This window comes from Aquarana catesbeiana, linkage group LG11, assembly GCF_042186555.1.
Source record: "Aquarana catesbeiana isolate 2022-GZ linkage group LG11, ASM4218655v1, whole genome shotgun sequence".
Lineage (NCBI taxonomy): Eukaryota > Metazoa > Chordata > Amphibia > Anura > Ranidae > Aquarana > Aquarana catesbeiana.
This window is the reverse complement of record NC_133334.1, coordinates 54,796,270-54,816,744: the sequence shown is the minus strand read 5'-3', so window position 1 is coordinate 54,816,744 and position 20,475 is coordinate 54,796,270. Positions and strand designations below refer to the sequence as shown.

Sequence of the window (20,475 nt, the reverse complement as noted above, 5' to 3'; positions counted from 1 at the left end):
TTATTCAGGTTCTTTTCACAAATGAGCACAACACATTTAACATGTTTTTTATTCTTGCAGCACTTACTTCCTATACAGCTCTCTGAATTTGATAGCATAACATTTCAAGGCTGCAAGGAAGTCGCCACCAGTTGCTGTGATTGCAGGTTTAAAAAGGGAGCAGATAGTTATACAGTATATTGTCCAGCAGGTGTCACAGAGTGCAGATCCAACTCTGACTAACATCTATATGGGAGAGTATACAGAACTGCTCAGCCCCCGAGAACTGTCCTCCTAATATGCAGGCTTCTTCCAAAAAGTTATTGGATCAACATAAAAGCCAGGCAACTAGCAATTTCCAGGAAGATGGATCAGCACTGTCAGCCTCCCTATTCTCTTAGTACAAGTTTCCTTTCATTTAGATATTGTTTGCTAGAGACTGTATCTGACCAAAGAACGTAGGGTTGCCACCTGTCCAGGATTCACCCGGACAGTTCGGGTTTTGGATCATGTGTTCGGGTTTCAGACCACCTGAAACCTGGACACATTATTCAGGCCGGACTATGGCTTCCCAGCAGGGTTGCTGGCTACAGCTGTCACCACGTGACACTGAGATTAAAACCATCAAAGAAAAACTCAGTGCCAATAGGGACAGTGATGAATATAGAGAGAGGTCCCAGGGCTTGTTGAAAGTCCTGGAGAAGGAGGAAAAAGATCAAAAACTCAAAAAAAAGAAAAAATATAACCGGGATCTAAATGATTACTGTAATAACATGGTGTTTGAGTGGCAAAAAAGAATGCTAGAAGACTCAATAGATCAGACCACCACTGAGATGGAGGTGTCCAACCAGGGCCATAGAGATGACCTAGGGGCCCCTCCAAGACAGCCCCAATCTAGTAGGAACACCAAGAAAGGTCCCCTGGAAAAAATGCCTAAAGGCTCCCAGAGATACCAGTCCCCTCACAGACCAGTAGGGCCCACCAAACCCAATGCCTTCCCCCCTCAATATCCCCATAACCCAGGACCGTCTGGGCCCAATTACAGTCAAAGAGGAGGGTGGACACGACATATGCCACCACCTCCCTGGAGGGGTAATCATCAGAGTGGAGGAGGAGGGCGCGGTCCATTTAATTCCAATAGAGGCCGGGGTTACAACATGGGGTACCAAGAAGGGTGGAGATCCAATCAGGAATATAATCCGGTTCAGAAACCACCTTATCAGGACCCATATATCCCAGATTGGGAAAATAACCTACCTATTCAAAATAGGTTTTTCCCCATCAACGACATGAATCCATACGAGGGAAGGCCAGACCCACAGAGATCATATGAATCACAACAGGGTAATCAAATTCCCCCTGCTGCCTACCCCTCTCAAAATCCAGCTACACCTAATCATAGTGTCCAACCTACTCAGGGTTTGGGACCTTGGGGTTTTTCCAGGCCAGGCCAAGGCCTGAAAAGACCGGTAGAAAGAAGCGAGGAATTAGAGGGGGGAGGAGATTGCGAACAAAAAAGAGCCAGGGTGTAATTGGGCAGGGGATTTTTAACTTGAGTACTAAAGAATTATCTCATTCTGAAAAAGTCGTTTTAGATAAGGGTCTCAAGTTTGCCCCCCCAAGGAGCCTTAACAGGTTCCAAACATACATGGATGTACACAAGTTCATTCGCAAACTCAACATTAAAAGATATATGATTGGGAATCCCATTGTTAGAAATTCCCAACCGGCAGGCCAATTTGTTCACTCTGGCCTGGCCAATGCATCCCTTTTTAACCCACCTGGAACACTTGCACCTACATTGAAAGTGTTCAGGGATATGGTCCTTAGAGACTTGGAGAAGCTGGAAATAAAAAATGCCAAAAACTCAAGAATAATGCAGGATAGTTTGGAATCCTTATGCAGGAATAAGGAGTTGGTCATCCGTCCTGCGGACAAGGGGGGAGGGATAGTGGTATTGGATCGGAAGGATTATCTGGCAGAAATGGCCAGGATCCTTGGGGATACTGATACTTACACCCCTCTACCTGCGGACCCCATAAATAATTATACTAAGGAACTTCGTAGGATCATCTCTAAGGGTTCAAGGTTGGGGATCTTGGGGGATAAGGAGAGTCTCTATCTAATCCCAAAAGCCCCCAAAACTCCCATCATATATTACCTACCCAAGGTTCATAAAAATCCTGTCTGCCCCCCGGGGCGGCCGATTGTGAGCGGCATAGATTCCATCACGTCCCGGGTGGGCAGATACATAGATTTCTTTCTTCAGCCCCTTGTTCAAAGAATGCCTTCCTATATCAAGGATACACGCCATGTTCTCAATCTCCTTTCTGGTATTGTTGTCAAACCAGGAATGTGGATGGTCAGTGCTGATGTATCCTCCCTATACACTATTATTCCCCATGAAATGGGTTTGGATGCGGTGAGGGTTACTCTGGAGAGGGGATCAGGTCTTCCCCCAGAACAGATTTCTTTTATTATGAAGCTACTTATATTTGCAGCCTCACATAATTATTTTTGGTTTGCTAATAAATTTTATCGCCAAAGCCGTGGTGTTGCGATGGGGGCTAAGTATGCCCCCAGCTTGGCGAATCTTTTTATGGCCAAGTGGGAGGAGGATATCATCTATGCCCACCGCAGTCCTCACCTTGTTTTGTGGGCCAGGTATATAGATGACATCCTCCTCCTATGGGATGGGGAAGGCCAGGATCTCCAGCAGTTCCTTTCTTCCTTGAATGTAAACGATCGAGGCATCCATCTAAACTTTGAGGCGAGTCAGACCCAAATTCATTTCTTGGATCTTACCCTAACTATAGAGGATGGTCGCCTGCTTACATCAACCTTTTTTAAAGAAAGTGATCGCAATTCCTATATATCTCTAGAAAGCTGTCATTATAGACCGTGGCTTAATGCAATACCAAAAAGCCAATACATGAGATTACGTAGGAATTGTTCTGATCCAGAAACATTCTTAAGGCAGAGTGACACTCTCACGGGTAGATTCCTAGAAAAGGGTTACTCTAGGGAGAGTCTTTTGCCTGTTTTGAGGGATGTACATGATATGGATAGGGAGCTTCTACTATGTGATAAACCTAGGCCTCATGTTCCGGATCATAACTTTGGGGTACCTTTTATTACCACCTATTCCCTCCAGCACAAGGAGATCAAACAACTGGTCTCCAAGCATTGGCATATCATCACCAATGATCGAGTGCTGAATGAGACTTTACCAGCTAAACCAAAAGTTGTTTTTCGGGGTGCTCCTTCATTGAGGAACCAATTGGCCCCTGGAGTACTGGATCCTCCAACTACCAGGACAACATTTTTTAACCAACTGACAGGTTTTTATAAATGTAACAAGTGTCGGGTGTGTTCTCTTAGTTCCTGCCACAATAGGAGGACTCAGTCCTTTGTGTCTACTGTAACTGGGCGAGCCCACCCTATCACCCCATTTATCACCTGTTCCACCAAAGGGGTGGTCTACATGTTGCAATGCCCTTGTGGCTTGCAATATGTGGGGCGGACTAAACGCCCCCTCCAGGTGAGGCTCAATGAGCACGTCACCAATATCTTGACGGGTTTTAAAAATCACTCAGTTTCCAAACATTATCGTTTAATACACGACAGGAACCCTGCTAACACCCTCTTTTTGGGTATTGACCGATATCAACCGCATTGGCGAGGTAGCTCTATGGTACGGGACATCTCCAAACTAGAGATGTCCTGGGGCCATAGAATTAAAAGCTACACACCCTATGGACTCAACATAGATGTAGATGTCAATGCATTTATTGACAATTCCTAATCTATGATTGTGGTTATGCAGAGGGGGGAACTGAATTTATTCACTTTGTATATATATATGGATTTCATATTTGAATCAATGGGCAATTTAGAACTCTGACCCTTTCTCAAACTATGGGCTTCATTATTCTTTCTCTTTTGGACATAGTACTTTGGGCTGGGTTGGGCTATGCTACCTGTTTTTTTAGGTAGTTATGTGTGGTTCAGTTTGGCTAAGAGGCCCTGCCTTATCTATGGTTCACACGAGTATGGATGGACTTCAATAATTTCTAATTCCATGTTTGTTGGTGCAGTAAATTTTAATTCGCACTTTTTTTTTTTTTTTTTCATTAATATGTATTTTTATATTTACTTTATTTGTTATATTTTATTTGAATTTTGTATATATTATTTCTATTTGCACATAATGATTTACTATGGGGACCCATGTGGTATGAGTAATACTGTGTGGGGTATAATGCCATGGATCCCTGCAGTCTTATTTTGGTTGTTCTATATAATAGTTTTTTTTCTCAGGCTATATTATTTCATTTTATATGTAGAAGGTATTTGAATGGGGTTGAATACATTTTAAATGATGTATATACATACATGTTTTATAATTTTGGGATTCCTTGATGCTACATATGTTTCGATGGCGTCTGACTGTTTGCTGGTTTTAGGTTTCTGGCATTACAGCATATTGATGCCCTTATCCAAGATGGCGCCGTGTGTCTCCTCTCACGGAACTCAGGGCGAGGCTTGGTATGGGTATTTAACGTGGTGGCTCAGCATGCTCCCCGTTCCCCATTGAAAACGTCAGTTGTGACGAAATCACAACTGGCATTACAGCATATTGATGCCCTTATCCAAGATGGCGCCGTGTGTCTCCTCTCACGGAACTCAGGGCGAGGCTTGGTATGGGTATTTAACGTGGTGGCTCAGCATGCTCCCCGTTCCCCATTGAAAACGTCAGTTGTGACGAAACGCGTCTGGGAGGGACGTGCTGACGTCACCACGTTTGCCCTGTGTGGACGGGAGTTTTGTTTGAGTGCTGGCCAGCTCCAACTTCTCGCTGTTTTTAAACTTCTTTATGTAAGTGCATTCTATTTTTTAATAAATTGGATATACAGTATCACACTATTGGGCTTTTACTTCGTATGTCCCGCTGAATTTTGGCTTGACTGGCCAGGACGCGTCCACGCTGCCCCGGATAGGAGCCTGTGTGTGTCATTTGCCTACTATGTGAGGATGTCTGGTAAGCTGAATATCCCCTAGGACTCGTTGGTGTGTTCTTATCCTTTTCACAAGTGGAGTTGTGTGACACTTTGCCTGTTTGAATTAGCCATCTGGTAAGCAGCCCGTGCATGCGATGTGCTGTTTGTCAATGGTCTCCTTTTTTTTTTTTTTTTTTTTTCACGTTTTTATTGTTTTTGGGTGATTTACTATAGCTCTTATTGCCTGATTTCTAATTGAGATTGGGTGTTGCACCTATTCCCCAATTCACGTTTTTTGCATGATTGCATGACACTCATTCACCATCCATGGTTGCTGTGACAACCTCGGATGACATATGATATTTATGATTAATTTTTGAGTGTTGCACTTTTCTTCACGTATTGGTTTTTTAATATCAGTATTACGCTATGTTTGTGCTATATTTCTTTTAAATTTAAATTTGGACGGACTGGACATATGAGACGGATGCGATCATCTTGACTTGGCTGGATCATCATTTAAAGGCCCTGGCTGGGTTTAAGCCATCCGCCAATATTTGGCTTACATCTGGTAAGCGCAGTAGTTTGACGTTTCCACTTCCACTGTTGCTGTTTATTCACCACACAGGATAAAATCATATGTTTTTTGTATCTAACAATTCCACCTACCTTATTTTATGTGGACATTCATTTGGGACTGCATGGACTGTATTAAGACCTTTTATTCATTATTTAGCGCGGTTTTCGTTTATTAGTACGTGATAATGTAGTCTGCTTACCAGAAGGTAATAAGGATTAGGCCTGAATGGTTATCTCTCAAAAAGCATCCAGCGAATCCAGCCAACCGGAACCCCTCGTCAGACAACAACCTCCGTGTAACTTCCTTCATATATATACAACTCCCAATGATCACTTCAGAGTTATGGCTTTCAGGCATGTAGTCATCATAAACCCAGAGAGAGAAATGAAGGACCCATAGTGAAGCCCGTAACAGTATGTAAAAAACTTTAATGTAATAACTTACAATTCATGTCTTCAGAAGACATCCGTTAGGAAGAAACATGTCAGGCAGGCTGACATCCGTACGCTGATTGCTTCAGCTGATTGTCCTTTCTTTGATGCATGCTGTTTTGAACCTCAATTGTAGGTTATTACATTAAAGTTTTTTACATACTATTACGGGTTTCACTATGGGTCCTTCATTTCTCTCTCTGGGATTATGATGACTACATGCCTGAAAGCCATAACTCTGAAGTGATCATTGGGAGTTGTATATATATGAAGGAAGTTACACGGAGGTTGTTGTCTGACGAGGGGTTCTGGTTGGCTGGATTCGCTGGATGCTTTTTGAGAGATAACCATTCAGGCCTAATCCTTATTACCTTCTGGTAAGCAGACTACATTATCACGTACTAATAAACGAAAACCGCGCTAAATAATGAATAAAAGGTCTTAATACAGTCCATGCAGTCCCAAATGAATGTCCACATAAAATAAGGTAGGTGGAATTGTTAGATACAAAAAACATATGATTTTATCCTGTGTGGTGAATAAACAGCAACAGTGGAAGTGGAAACGTCAAACTACTGCGCTTACCAGATGTAAGCCAAATATTGAGATTAAGCACCTTCCAAGCTGAACATGATTACTGATGCTCAGGGGAAATTATATGAACGCTTGAATAAAATAACATGACATTATCACAAATAATACTTCTTATTCAGGTTCTTTTCACAAATGAGCACAACACATTTAACATGTTTTTTATTCTTGCAGCACTTACTTCCTATACAGCTCTCTGAATTTGATAGCATAACATTTCAAGGCTGCAAGGAAGTCGCCACCAGTTGCTGTGATTGCAGGTTTAAAAAGGGAGCAGATAGTTATACAGTATATTGTCCAGCAGGTGTCACAGAGTGCAGATCCAACTCTGACTAACATCTATATGGGAGAGTATACAGAACTGCTCAGCCCCCGAGAACTGTCCTCCTAATATGCAGGCTTCTTCCAAAAAGTTATTGGATCAACATAAAAGCCAGGCAACTAGCAATTTCCAGGAAGATGGATCAGCACTGTCAGCCTCCCTATTCTCTTAGTACAAGTTTCCTTTCATTTAGATATTGTTTGCTGGAGACTGTATCTGACCAAAGAACGTAGGGTTGCCACCTGTCCAGGATTCACCCGGACAGTTCGGGTTTTGGATCATGTGTTCGGGTTTCAGACCACCTGAAACCCGGACACATTATTCAGGCCGGACTATGGCTTCCCAGCAGGGTTGCTGGCTACAGTTGTCACCACGTGATAATGTAGTCTGCTTACCAGAAGGTAATAAAGATTAGGCATGAATGGTTATCTCTCAAAAAGCATCCAGCGAATCCAGCCAACCGGAACCCCTTGTCAGACAACAACCTCCGTGTAACTTCCTTCATATATATACAACTCCCAATGATCACTTCAGAGTTATGGCTTTCAGGCATGTAGTCATCATAATCCCAGAGAGAGAAATGAAGGACCCATAGTGAAACCCGTAATAGTATGTAAAAAACTTTAATGTAATAACCTACAATTGAGGTTCAAAACAGCATGCATCAAAGAAAGGACAATCAGCTGAAGCAATCAGCGTACGGATGTCAGCCTGCCTGACATGTTTCTTCCTAACGGATGTCTTCTGAAGACATGAATTGTAAGTTATTACATTAAAGTTTTTTACATACTGTTACGGGCTTCACTATGGGTCCTTCATTTCTCTCTCTGGGTTTATGATGACTACATGCCTGAAAGCCATAACTCTGAAGTGATCATTGGGAGTTGTATATATATGAAGGAAGTTACACGGAGGTTGTTGTCTGACGAGGGGTTCCGGTTGGCTGGATTCGCTGGATGCTTTTTGAGAGATAACCATTCATGCCTAATCTTTATTACCTTCTGGTAAGCAGACTACATTATCACGTGGTGACAACTCTAGCCAGCAACCCTGCTGGGAAGCCATAGTCCGGCCTGAATAATGTGTCCGGGTTTCAGGTGGTCTGAAACCCGAACACATGATCCAAAACCCGAACTGTCCGGGTGAATCCTGGACAGGTGGCAACCCTACGTTCTTTGGTCAGATACAGTCTCCAGCAAACAATATCTAAATGAAAGGAAACTTGTACTAAGAGAATAGGGAGGCTGACAGTGCTGATCCATCTTCCTGGAAATTGCTAGTTGCCTGGCTTTTATGTTGATCCAATAACTTTTTGGAAGAAGCCTGCATATTAGGAGGACAGTTCTCGGGGGCTGAGCAGTTCTGTATACTCTCCCATATAGATGTTAGTCAGAGTTGGATCTGCACTCTGTGACACCTGCTGGACAATATACTGTATAACTATCTGCTCCCTTTTTAAACCTGCAATCACAGCAACTGGTGGCGACTTCCTTGCAGCCTTGAAATGTTATGCTATCAAATTCAGAGAGCTGTATAGGAAGTAAGTGCTGCAAGAATAAAAAACATGTTAAATGTGTTGTGCTCATTTGTGAAAAGAACCTGAATAAGAAGTATTATTTGTGATAATGTCATGTTATTTTATTCAAGCGTTCATATAATTTCCCCTGAGCATCAGTAATCATGTTCGGCTTGGAAGGTGCTTAATCTTTTACAATACAACTCCTACGATCCCCCATAGCATATACTGTATAATCCACGTTCTTTACCACAGCACTGATCTTTCACCATGGCCCCCCATTCACTGTGACTCTGCAGCATACTCTGGGGTGTACATAGAAAATAATTTGCATAGTTTTCGTCCATTGGAACTGCATTTAAATTTGTTCTGTGCAAATGGGGAAAAATAGAATGTTCTTGGGCTATATACTCTGCAGATAGAATTCAATAAAATTCAACAATTCAAGAGAGAATGGGGAAAATAGCACTTTATGGCCACTAGATGGTGCTGAGTATCAAAAGGAAAAAGGGTTCCGGTTGGCTGGATTCGCTGGATGCTTTTTGAGAGATAACCATTCATGCCTAATCCTCATTACCTTCTGGTAAGCAGACTACATTATCACGTGGTGACGAGTGACTTCTCTACATCTTCACACTGAAGATGTGATTGGATTCCTCCCACTCTTCAGATATCTATTGAACTATTTTTTTTAGCACCGCAATAATTTTTAACGTGACTTTTTGTTTGATATCAACGAACTTTGCTGGCTGCTTGCTCTTTTCTTTGGGTTCAGCACAAATTTTTTCTGTTTTGTTTGCTGGCTACAGTTGTCTAAGCCGAGAGTGTCTGTTACACTTTTTCACACTGCCTAAAGCCAGCACTAACATCCCCTCCTCCGCCCCCCCCCCCCCCCACATACTGGCGGGAGAGGAGAGAGTGCTCAATCTGCTCCTCTTCCCCCCGCCCCCTACCCCTTTGTGTCTGCCCACACTCCAATCCCCGGCACTGTGCCTCAAAAAAAGGAAAGCAGGGGCAGGAAATTTGAAGCCCAGCAGTCGCAGATACATCTGGATGAGAGGCGCTGACTGCCAAGGGGTGAGTGAGCTCACCATCCATTCCTGTCTGTGAATGAAGCCCCCCCTTCTCTCCTGCCTCCGAGTGAGTACACTAAAGTTAATCAGGGTTCTGAGAGCACCCCTTACATCATAGTTCCCCTTTACACCAGAGGCCGCAGTGTTCCCCCTTACATCAGAGTCCTCCTTGTACATCAGAGTTCTCAGTGTTCCCCCTTAAATCAGGGTTCCCAGAGCATCCCTTATGTTAGAGTCCCCAGAGTTCTCCCCTACATCAGAGTCTACAGAGTCCCCCCTTACAGTGTAAGGGAACTCTGCAAGTTCAGATGTAAAAGGGGAACTCTGCGGATTTAGATGTAAAAGGGGAACTCTGTAGATTCAGGTATAAAAGGGAATTCTGTGGTCTCTGATGTAAAGGGGGACTCTTGTGATTAACTTTATATGATTAGAAATATTATTTATTCGCAAGCTATATGTATCGCTTATACTATAGAAAAAATTGCTTTGCGCCGCTAAAGTGTTCGGAATTGACTTAAAGAAAAGGTGGCAATCCTAGGTCTGAATGCCGTTTTTCTCTTTCTCTTTCAGACTCGCTGTTGCTAGAAAGCACCGGGTTTAAGAGCAGACAGATTGTTTTTGATAATCAGGAAGGACAAATAATCCCACGTCTCAGGAAGCCCCGGGATCTGTTCTCTACCTTCAGGGAAAATGGCTTCCTGAAACCTCCACGCTGGCCTACCGAATGTGAGATCATTCCTGGAGAAATCACTCATATTGGTAATTATAAATGAAGAAAACTTTTTATAAAGATTTTTTTTTCTTGTTTTCTTTTATAAAGAATTCACAGTTGGACATGAAAAATAATCACTCTTTTGTTAAGTAGTCCCACTCCAAAGCAAGGCAAAGTGCTTTGTTTCCTGTTTTTTTTTATATAATCTTTATTATATATTATTTTCAAATATAACAAATAATAATACAGGGGGTACAGAATAAGAAAAAAGGGAAAAAAAAAGGGGGGAGGATCCCAAAAATCACAGTGTAGTACCATAAAAGTATACAAAACCACACATATTAAAAGGATGTGCTTTAAAGAGAGAGAAGAACATATGGTGCAAACTGCTTACGAAAACCTTGATGCATGTGTGTAATGAGACTCCTATGACTTCTTCAACCTGTGTCCACCGTCATAATAGAGACGGAATCTATAGTTGAAACAACCAATACATCTAAACAGGTTAACGGTAATCATGTGAAGAAAACAGCATCCTATTAGTGTCTTAGGGTTAGATCCTAGGGGGAAAGGTTGACGGGTATCTCTAATAATCACTGACATATCTGTCTAATAGCCAGCACATCTGTGTGTATTATAAGTGCAATAACATTATATAGAACCTGGGGGTTAAATAAGTATGCCGTGGGTCTCATCCTCTATACTTGTTTAAGGAGCAACTCCAGCAATGTCCGACCTACAAGGAGCGGCCCCAGGGGAAGCCTGAGGAGGAGCCGCCGTTCCCTTAGACTTATAATGTGTCCATGTCGCCAGATAGCATAGAATTTGTCAAACTTATCTTTACATTTTGCCATCCACTCATCCGCTGCCATAACCGAGTCAATCAGACCCATCCACTCACTTCGTTCCGGAATATGGGTCGACTTCCAGTGGACTGGGATCAGACGCCGTGCAGCATTTAAGAGGTGTGGGAGTATCGACTTCCGGTAATGACTTAGTGGGGTGGATGGCACATGCAGTAGGAACTCCATTGGGGAGTCTGGTAAATCCACGTCTAGGATAACCTTTATCTGGGCTCTAACATCTAGCCAAAAGGGCCGAAGCCTCGGGCACTCCCACCAAATATGCAGGAAAGTGCCCCGAAGCCCGCAGCCCCTCCAACATGCAGCAGAAGTTGTCGGGTAAATTTTTGCCAGTTTCGTTGGTACCTTATACCATCGGGTTAACAGTTTGAAACAATTTTCCTGCATTTTGGTATCTATTGAGCTTTTATGAGTGAGCCGATTAAAGGTTATTTAATTGGACCTCAGAAAATGTGTGTCCCAGGTCTCTTTCCCATTCCCTAATGTATGTAGGCTTATTTTGAGATTCCGCAGACTGCAACATCGCATAAAGCAGGGAAATAGAGTGAGAAATGGGGCCCTCGGATTTACATAATTTTTCGAAGGGGGTTAGTGATGAGGGGGGTCGCACAAGAAGAGGTAAACTTTTAATAAAATGCTGTAATTGTCTGTATCGCCATCCATCCATCGGAAAGCTACCAAACTGGGAGCGGAGCCAGTCCAAGGACACCAAACCTTGTTCATGAACAAACCGTCCACAACGAACCTCCCCATCAGTTGTCCGCTTTGTTTCCTGTTAGGCTTGTTGCGGTGGTGTGTGCTATGCGATACAACCCAACTCCTCACACCATGATGAGGCCTATAGAACTTAAGCCCCGTACACACGATCGGAAAATTGTGTGGAAAATACAGATTTTTGGATCGATCGTACGATAATCTGATCGTTGGTACAGAGCTTTTGAGAGCCAATCAGGACAGTTCATCTGATATTATTTGCTTGGACATGCACAAAAAAAATTTCCATACGATTTTCGTTTAATCAGTACAGTTGTCGTTCAAAAATACAATACAAATACACAACATATGACATCACTTCTGAATTTTTATTCTGGCGTATGAGAATTTTCGTGACTTTAGTAAACTCTTCAGGTTCGATCTGAGATTGGCATGCAAAAAAAAAAACAACAGACGATCATTCGTCCGATAATCTCATTGTGTGTACCAGGCATTAAAGTGGAAGGCAAATCAAAACCTAACTAAGCTTAAAGTGGTTATAAACCCTTATTTGTGACCTTTACCTATAGGTAAGCCTTATTCTTATAACATGCGCCGTTTAGGAGATATTTCCCTTGTAGTGCGCTGATTATGTCATCGGTGCATGCTCTGTGAAGAAACAGACCTCCGTGCCGTTTCTTAACTCGCAATTGCCGTGACTGAGGGCTCCCGCACGCATGCGCGGGAGTGACGTCACACGGCTCCGGACAGTCACAGAGCTGAAGTCCATGGCCCCGGAAGGGAGAGGGGCGCAGATGGACGTGGCCTGCGCAGGGGACAGCCCGGGCTTTGTTTGCAGGTAAGTGTCACATAATGGGCTAGTATGCGACGCACATTATGCTTTTAATTTGCAGGGTTTGCAGGGAGCAAAAGAGGAAGTAAAACCCATCGGAGTTTACTTCCTCTTTAAACCTAATCCTAGCCCCCTTCTCTGTACCCTGTAAAAGGCAAGCCTATTCTCTGTACCCTGTAAAAGGCAAGCCTATTCTCTGTACCCTGTAAAAGGCAAGATGCCTATACTTTCCTTTTCTGAAGTCGCTCAGGTCCGATCACGGGTCCCAGTTCTGCCTTTAGTGTTGTGGGGGAACGAATGCCCCATAGTAAACCAATGGGTGATCACACTGGCCAGGCTCTGCAGCCGTTGTCAGTTATCTCTCCTCTACACTGAAGCCATCGCTGGGACCCAGTCGTGTGACTGGACCGGAATGACTTCAGAATAGGTAAGTATAGACATCCTTCCTTTTACAGGGTAGATAGAATAAGCTTAGAATGGGGGGTTGGGAGTAGGTTTTGACTTGTCTTCTACTTTAATGAAAGGTCACTTTGTAAAGGTAAAAAAGTAAACCGTGCAATGCACCTGGATTCGCGTTTTGGCACCGCTGCCATTCTACCGCACACCCCCAGCTGCATTCTTGCACAGATGTTGGTGTGAATGGGACCCTAAAGTGATAGTGTCTGTGAAAGGAGGAGGTACTCAGGATGAGAGCCACCAGTGTGGGGATGTTCAGTAGACATTCAAGGTACAAGCCGGTGCCAGGTCTGGCTTCTTTTTATCCATCGTAACACAGCGTTTTTTTTCAGTTTTGATCTTTACTACATTGTGAGCATTGGCAATGGAACGGAGTGATATAGCTATCACTACTACTTGTGTGACTGAAGGATCTTGATAGAACCAAGATCATCTGAGAGTATACCCAGCACCTATACTCTGATGCAGGTAATGAGTTAGAGAGGTTGTGTGTGTTCAATGCATTAGTTATAAACCGAACACACTTATTCTTGAAGTGCTTTTTACTATGGTTTATTTTGTTTATTATATAAGCTGATAACTTGGACAAATGTGTTATTTGTCTTTATCCCATTCTATGTGATAATAACTGCTGATGCCACGGCCTCCGTGCCATCATCGCAATCTCTTTTCTTTATCGTAATATTGTAAAACCTTAATAAAATACGTTTGACAAAAAAAGGTACAGACTGGAGGTGGACAAATTCCATTTGTCTTTTAAGACCAAGCTCCTGTCCCACCTCTCCAATCATAAAAGGGGGAACATTTTTTGTTTACAAATGTTTTATTGAGGTATATCAGGTAAATACAAGTCGTACAGGCACAGAGAGGTAATCATTACTATCAAGGAATAAGATAAAATGGTACACAAATACATCTCTCACGTTACCTTATAATCGGTTAAACCGTAAATAGTGTAAAAAGAAAACCAAGAAAACCAGAAAAGAAAATATATGTAAAGAGAAATGCAAGAGTAATAATGTACGTAGACCAGATTGCATCTGCGAGGTGTGACAAGTAAATCGAAGATGACTATGTACAGTATAGGCCAAAAAGTTAACAAATAAAATCCTCATCAGTACTGGGTATTTTGATATGGGAGGCCTCAACCTATCTGGTCATTGGGATTAGGGACTAAGAGGTCTCCAAGCCTGGTACATATTTGGTGAGTTGACCAACTTCCCCATTTACAGTCGAAGATGTGCATAGTGTCAAGGAGAGTGTCATGCACTCTCTCCATCAATCTGATGGATTCCATACGTAGGAGCACTTGTGACCATGTTACAGAGGGGCGCCGCCAGTTTAGGGCGATGGCCCATTGGATAGCACTGAAGAGTGTATGCACTAGCTTCTGTTGAGGGGGGGAGACCCCTGGGAGCTCAGCAAAAAGAGTGCACATTTGAAAGGTCACCAGTACTCCAGTTAATTGGAGTATCAGCGAGGAGGATTTTTTGCCATAAGAGTCTCAAAACCGTTGAAAGCTTGCAGGAGAGTACCCCTGTCCTGACATCAGACGGTCATTTGGCCGGCTTCTGTCAGGCGAGCATGCTGGAAAACCAGCAGCTGACCGGCTTCTGATCAGCGTTCTCAGCAAATGGCAGAGAGCACTGATCAGTGTTCTGGTGGGGGCCGTCCCTCTGGCAGAACACAACAGCTCAGCGGGGGAGATTGCTGTACTAACGTTGGATTGTTAGTACAGCGGCTCCAACCAGAGCTGACAGTTTTTAAAGGCTTTTAAAATTATTATTATTTTTATTATTCAGGATTTATATAGCGCCAACAGTTTACGCAGCACTTTACAACAGGGATATGCAATTAGCGGACCTCCAGCTGTTGCAGAACTACAAGTCCCATGAGGCTAAGCAAGTCTCTGACAACCACAAGCATGACACCCAGAGGCAGAGGCATGATGGGACTTGTAGTTTTGCAACAGCTGGAGTTCCGCTAATTGCATATCCCCGCTTTACAATATAAAAGGGAGCCAATACAGTTACAATACAATAAAACACAAGAGGATTAAGAGGGCACTGCTCAGAAGAGCTTACAATCTTCATCATTATCAACCCCCTTTACATTTTTTTTTTTGTAAAGTCTTTATTTTAGTAACATTTTGGTAAAATGACTACACACATTACAGAAATGTAACACAAAACATATAGAAAACATATCCAGGTATAGTCTAGAGCCAAAAGGTTATGTCGGACCCAAGGTGCCAGTGAGATCAGGAGCTTATAATGAATTCCTGGACCAGGATGGTCAAGAGACCGTAAACCGGTCAAATACTAGCCACAAACCTCCATGGGTGTTAAATGAGCTAGAGTGTTTACAGGGGGATCATCCTCCATCAGCGATCCAAGCAGAGGGGGGCATAGCCTCCTACAACCTCGCCCTTCTCGCTGTTCTAGGAGGACATCTCCCCTTCTACCCCACCCGACTGGAGGCGGAAAAAAGGGGCTTCCACCACCATGTGACGAGGCAGTTCTGCTGCCAACCATCTCCACCATGAGTCCAGACAAACAACAGGTATCTTAAATGAAAACCGCCTGGTAACAGAGACGTTAAGTAGTCATATAAACAAAAATATGGATAGAAATAAAGGGTGGAAAAGGAATAAGAATAGAGGGATAACAGGTAGAAAAACCCCCTTTACATTTAAGTAGGTTGTTTGTTAGATAACAGTGAAATCTATTACTGGAGTGTGTTTTCCTTTTTTCTGTTTGTCCTCTGTCCTCCATATAGAATGGGATCCTCCTCATCCAGAGCCCTTCTACAGACATACTGGCAAAGAAGCAATGCCGTCAGTTTCTGGGGAAGGAGATGGCAAAGTGGTGTATGAAATCAAACCAGGTAATCATGTCATGTTGAAAGCTCATCTAAATTAGAATTTTAAATAGGCAAAATATTAAATAGGCAAAATTCAAGTGAATAAAAAAGTGTGTACAATGTCTTACGGTGGCCATGCACGCTTCGATTTTATTATCTGATAGATTTGCGATTCGATCGAAATGATTGAATCTGCAAACAATCCAGTAGGCATAATTTACCTTCTGAACAAGTTAGATTCAATTTAATTCAGATTCAATCAAATTGAGTCGATTGGCCAGGGTGGAAACTTCTCTATCATGTTGCATCAATTTGCAGCACTGAGATGCTTGGTTTATATTTAGATCAAATCATGAAATTTCATGGTGAAAACACAGATGTAATTGATAATTTTAAGATTGTATTTTCCAACCATTGATCAAAATCCACCTCCCCGTGGGTGTCATATCGGTCAAAAGGGTTGTTGTCGATAAATTATTCCTATTAGAAGAGATTGATCGGTAAAGAAATTGGATATTTATCGAGGACTGTTTGGCCACCATTAAAGTCTAGGGGCTTGCCAAACAGTAGGGAGGATAAACATTTTCAATCCAGCCTACCAGCACTGAACATTTAACTATTTCTTTTTTTTTTTTTTTTTTTTTTATTATTCTTTTTGCTGGAGAATTTAAGGATTTCTGGCATTCTTTGTTAACCATCTCACAACCAGTGATTGTAGTTAAACAGCCTGTCAGGGCATCTGTTGTTCTGAGAGGACATTTATACACATCCTTGTTTTTAACCACTTAAGGACCGAGCCTCTTTCAGAGATTTGGTGTTTACAAGTTAAAATCATTTTTTTTTTTGCTAGAAAATTACTTAGAACCCTAAACATTATATATTTATTTTTTTTCTAACACCCTAGAGAATAAAATGGCGGTCGTTGCAATACAACATGCCCAACATGTCACGCTTCAAAATTGCGCCCGCTCGCGGAATGGCGACAAACTTTTACCCTTAAAAATCTCCATGGGAGACGTTTAAAAAATTGTACAGGTTGCATGTTTTGAGTTACAGAGGAGGTCTAGGGCTAGAATTATTGCTCTCGCTCGAACAATTGCGTCGATACCTCACATGTGTGGTTTGAACACTGTATTCATATGCAGGCACTACTCACGTATGTGTTCGCTTCTTCACGCGAGCTCGGCGGGACGGGGCACGTTTAAAAATTATTTTTTTTTCTTATTTATTTAACTTTTTATTTTTTATTTTTACACTGTTCTTTTTAAAAAAAAATTTTATTCCTATTACAAGGAATTTAAAAAACCCTCTGTAATAGAAAAAAAAACATGACAGGAGCTCTTAAATATGAGATCTGGGGTCAAAAAGACCCCAGATCTCATATTTACACTAAAATGGTGTTTAAAAAAAAAATGTTCCTTTAAGAGCTATGGGCGGAAGTGACGTTTTGACGTTGCTTCCGCCCTGCAATGGTATGGACCTGGGTTGGGGCCATCTTCCTCTCACTCAGCTCCATACCACACACGGTCGCCTCCGCCGGCGGCTCAGCCGCTTGCCCGCAGGCCACATGTGGCCCGCTGAGCCCTCTGATGTGGCCCGCAACCTCCAAGCCCAAATTGCGGGTTCCCGACCCGCCATCCGAAAGCATCAGTGTTCTGAATGGAGCCGGCGCTAAAATAAACATGGCTGCAGAGGGAGCAGAGTCACATAAGCTGTTCCTGTATAGCGCTGGCATCTGTCATAGACGGAGTGATACTAATTGCACTCTGCCTGGGACAGTACCGGCAATACAGGGATATTCCTGAATGAAAGATTATTAAAGGTCAGTTTATATTCTAAAATCACAGTGTATGTATGGGCATATCTCTTCTGCATTGGTTACTGAGCTGATTTCAAACTGATCCACAGGTGCACTGAAGGTCACTTTCGGGTTACCTGCATTGAGCCATATGCCCTGTACACACGATCGGACATTGATCGGACATTCCGACAACAGAATCCATCGGATTTTTTCCGACGGATGTTGGCTCAAACTTGTCTTGCATACACACGGTCGCACAAAGTTGTCGGAAATTCAGAACGTCAAGAACGCGGTGACGTACAACACGTACGACGACCTGAGAAAAATTAAATTCAATAGCCAGTGCTGCTCTTCTGCTTGATTCCGAGCATGCGTGTGCGTCGGAACTGTGTACACACGATCGGAATTTCCGACAACGGATTTTGTTGATATAGTCGTGTAGAAGGATCTGGACAGCCGCACACCGGGATAGGCAGATAAAATTCTTCTTTATTTAATAAATAGGATTATAAAGTACATATGACACCGCTGGAGTGATACAGCTTAACAGCTAACGCGTTTCGCACTCATAACCTATGAGTAAGCGCTCTGTATGAGTGCGAAAAGCGTTAGCTGTTAAGCTGTATCACTCCCGCGGTGTCATATGTACTTTATAATCCTATTTATTAAATAAAGAAGAATTGTATCTGCCTATCCCGGTGTGCGGCTGTACAGATCCTTCTACACGACTATATCTGCACCAGCAATCGCCAGCACCTGGGGCTCTCTCCTTTTCTGCCTTGGAGGAAGAGAAACTTCAGTTTGGTTTGTACGGAGCGGCGGTAATTATCTTTGTCTTATTCAACAGATTTTGTTGTCGGAAAATTTTATAGCCTGCTCTCAAACTTTGTGTGTCGGAAATTCCGATGGAAAAAGTCAGATGGAGCCCACACACGGTCGGAATTTTCCGTCGGAAATTCCGACCGTGTGTACAGGGCAATAGACTTCTGTTATTACCAGCGGGTTTGGTACGCTTGTTGAAAACACCACGACTCCTGAATGCAGGAGTTTTGGTTCACTTTCAGAAAGTGCATCACACCTGCAGGATATAATAGAAGTCTATGGCAAAGTGCAGCTAACCCGCAGGAAAGCCACAGGTACACTGCAGCACATCAGTGTGAAAGCAGCCTTAGTCCCCTTTTCACATCTGTCCCATTGGGTCCGCCTGTTTGTTTTTCATGCATGCCCAATCGGACCCTCCATTCACCTCTGTGGAGCGGCAGATGTAAACAGACTTGGGTCAGTTTACACCCACCTACCTCCAATCCGATTTACTAAAAAAAACAGAAGAGGATCCGTCCCCTTAAGTCTGGGTGGATCAGATGGCCCATAGAGTCCAGCAGGCTGTGTCCATGTCCGCTCTGCATATGCAGAGTGGACACAGACCTGTCATCCGCCCACTCCGCTCATTGTAGCACACGGGCGGTTACCAAGTCGCTTGAGTGGCCCTCGCTCTTCAAAAGGTTGGGCAACCTTTCTTTAGGGTGTAAAAAATTTGCTGTGTACAAATAATCATCACCATCATTTTACTCAATATGTAACTTTTCTACAATTGTAAGTAGCAATTAGTAAGTAATTGTAGTGGCAATAATTTTTTGAGATCAAGATATTTCAGGAAGAGTACTGCAATATTGCCACTGCTTGATGCTGACAATCCTAGGGAAGGAACCTATTAACCACTTAAGCTCCGGAAGGTTGTACCCACTTCCTGACCAGGCCATTTTTTGCGATACAGCACTGCATTGCTTTAACTGACAATTGTGTGATCGTGCGACGCTGTATCCAAATAAAATTGATGTCCTTTTTTTCCCCCACAAATAGAGCTTTCCTTTAGTGGTATTTGATCACCTCTGCGGTTTTTATTTTTTTGCGCTATAAACAAAAAAAAGACTGCCAATTTTGAAAAAAAAAAACAATATTTTTTACTTTCTGCTATAAACAAAAAAAAAATGTAAAAAATCAAATTTCTTCATCAGTTTAGGCCAATTTGCATTCTGCCACATATTTTTGGTAAAAAATCCCAATAAGCGTATATTGATTGGTTTGCGCAAAAGTTATAGCGTCTACAAAATAGAGGATAGATTTATGGTGTTTTCATATTTATTTATTTAGTATGGTATATTTATTTATTTATTACTAGTAATGGCAGCGATTTTTGTTTTTTTTTAGCGGGACTGCGACATTGCGGCAAATAATTTGGACACTAAGTGACACTTTTTGGAGACCAGTGACACCAATACAGTGATCAGTGCTAAAAAAAAATGCACTGACACTGTTTAAATTGCACTGGCATGTTAGGGGGTTAACATCAGGGGCAAGCAAGGGGTTAGGTGTGAGCCTGGGAGGTGCTTGCTAACTGTGTGGGGGACGGATACACTGGAGGAGAAGAGAGATCCGTGTTTCTTAGCTGAAACACAAGATCTCTCTTTTGCTCCCTGACAGATCAGCGGTCTGCCTTGTTTTTTTTTTTTTTTACATAACACTGCACCAGAAGAAGCTATTTTTGTAAATAAATGCACACAGAAATATACACATTCTAGCATATGCTTTCATATACAGAATGATCTGGTGAAATGTTACAATTTATTTTCATTGCTGAGCTCAGGGCAGAATATTTCCACATTGACATGTGATACGTTAACTTACTGGCCAGTGCAGAGTTCCCCTCATTGCTATTTTGTACATTGCTAAAATACTGACTGCC

The 20,475-nt window shown here is 42.6% G+C and overlaps 1 protein-coding gene across 4 annotated transcripts in view; it reads left to right on the top strand.

Annotated features, from left to right (window-relative positions):
- Positions 1 to 20,475, top strand: part of AGBL2 (AGBL carboxypeptidase 2) — a 95,050-nt gene that overhangs the window by 29,510 nt on the left and 45,065 nt on the right. For all 4 annotated transcript variants that reach the window (XM_073604427.1, XM_073604425.1, XM_073604429.1 and 1 more), the window contains 2 exons: positions 10,063 to 10,251; positions 15,848 to 15,955. In XM_073604427.1, coding sequence (XP_073460528.1) covers positions 10,063 to 10,251; positions 15,848 to 15,955 — 297 coding nt within the window. The remainder of the gene's footprint in view (positions 1 to 10,062; positions 10,252 to 15,847; positions 15,956 to 20,475) is intronic.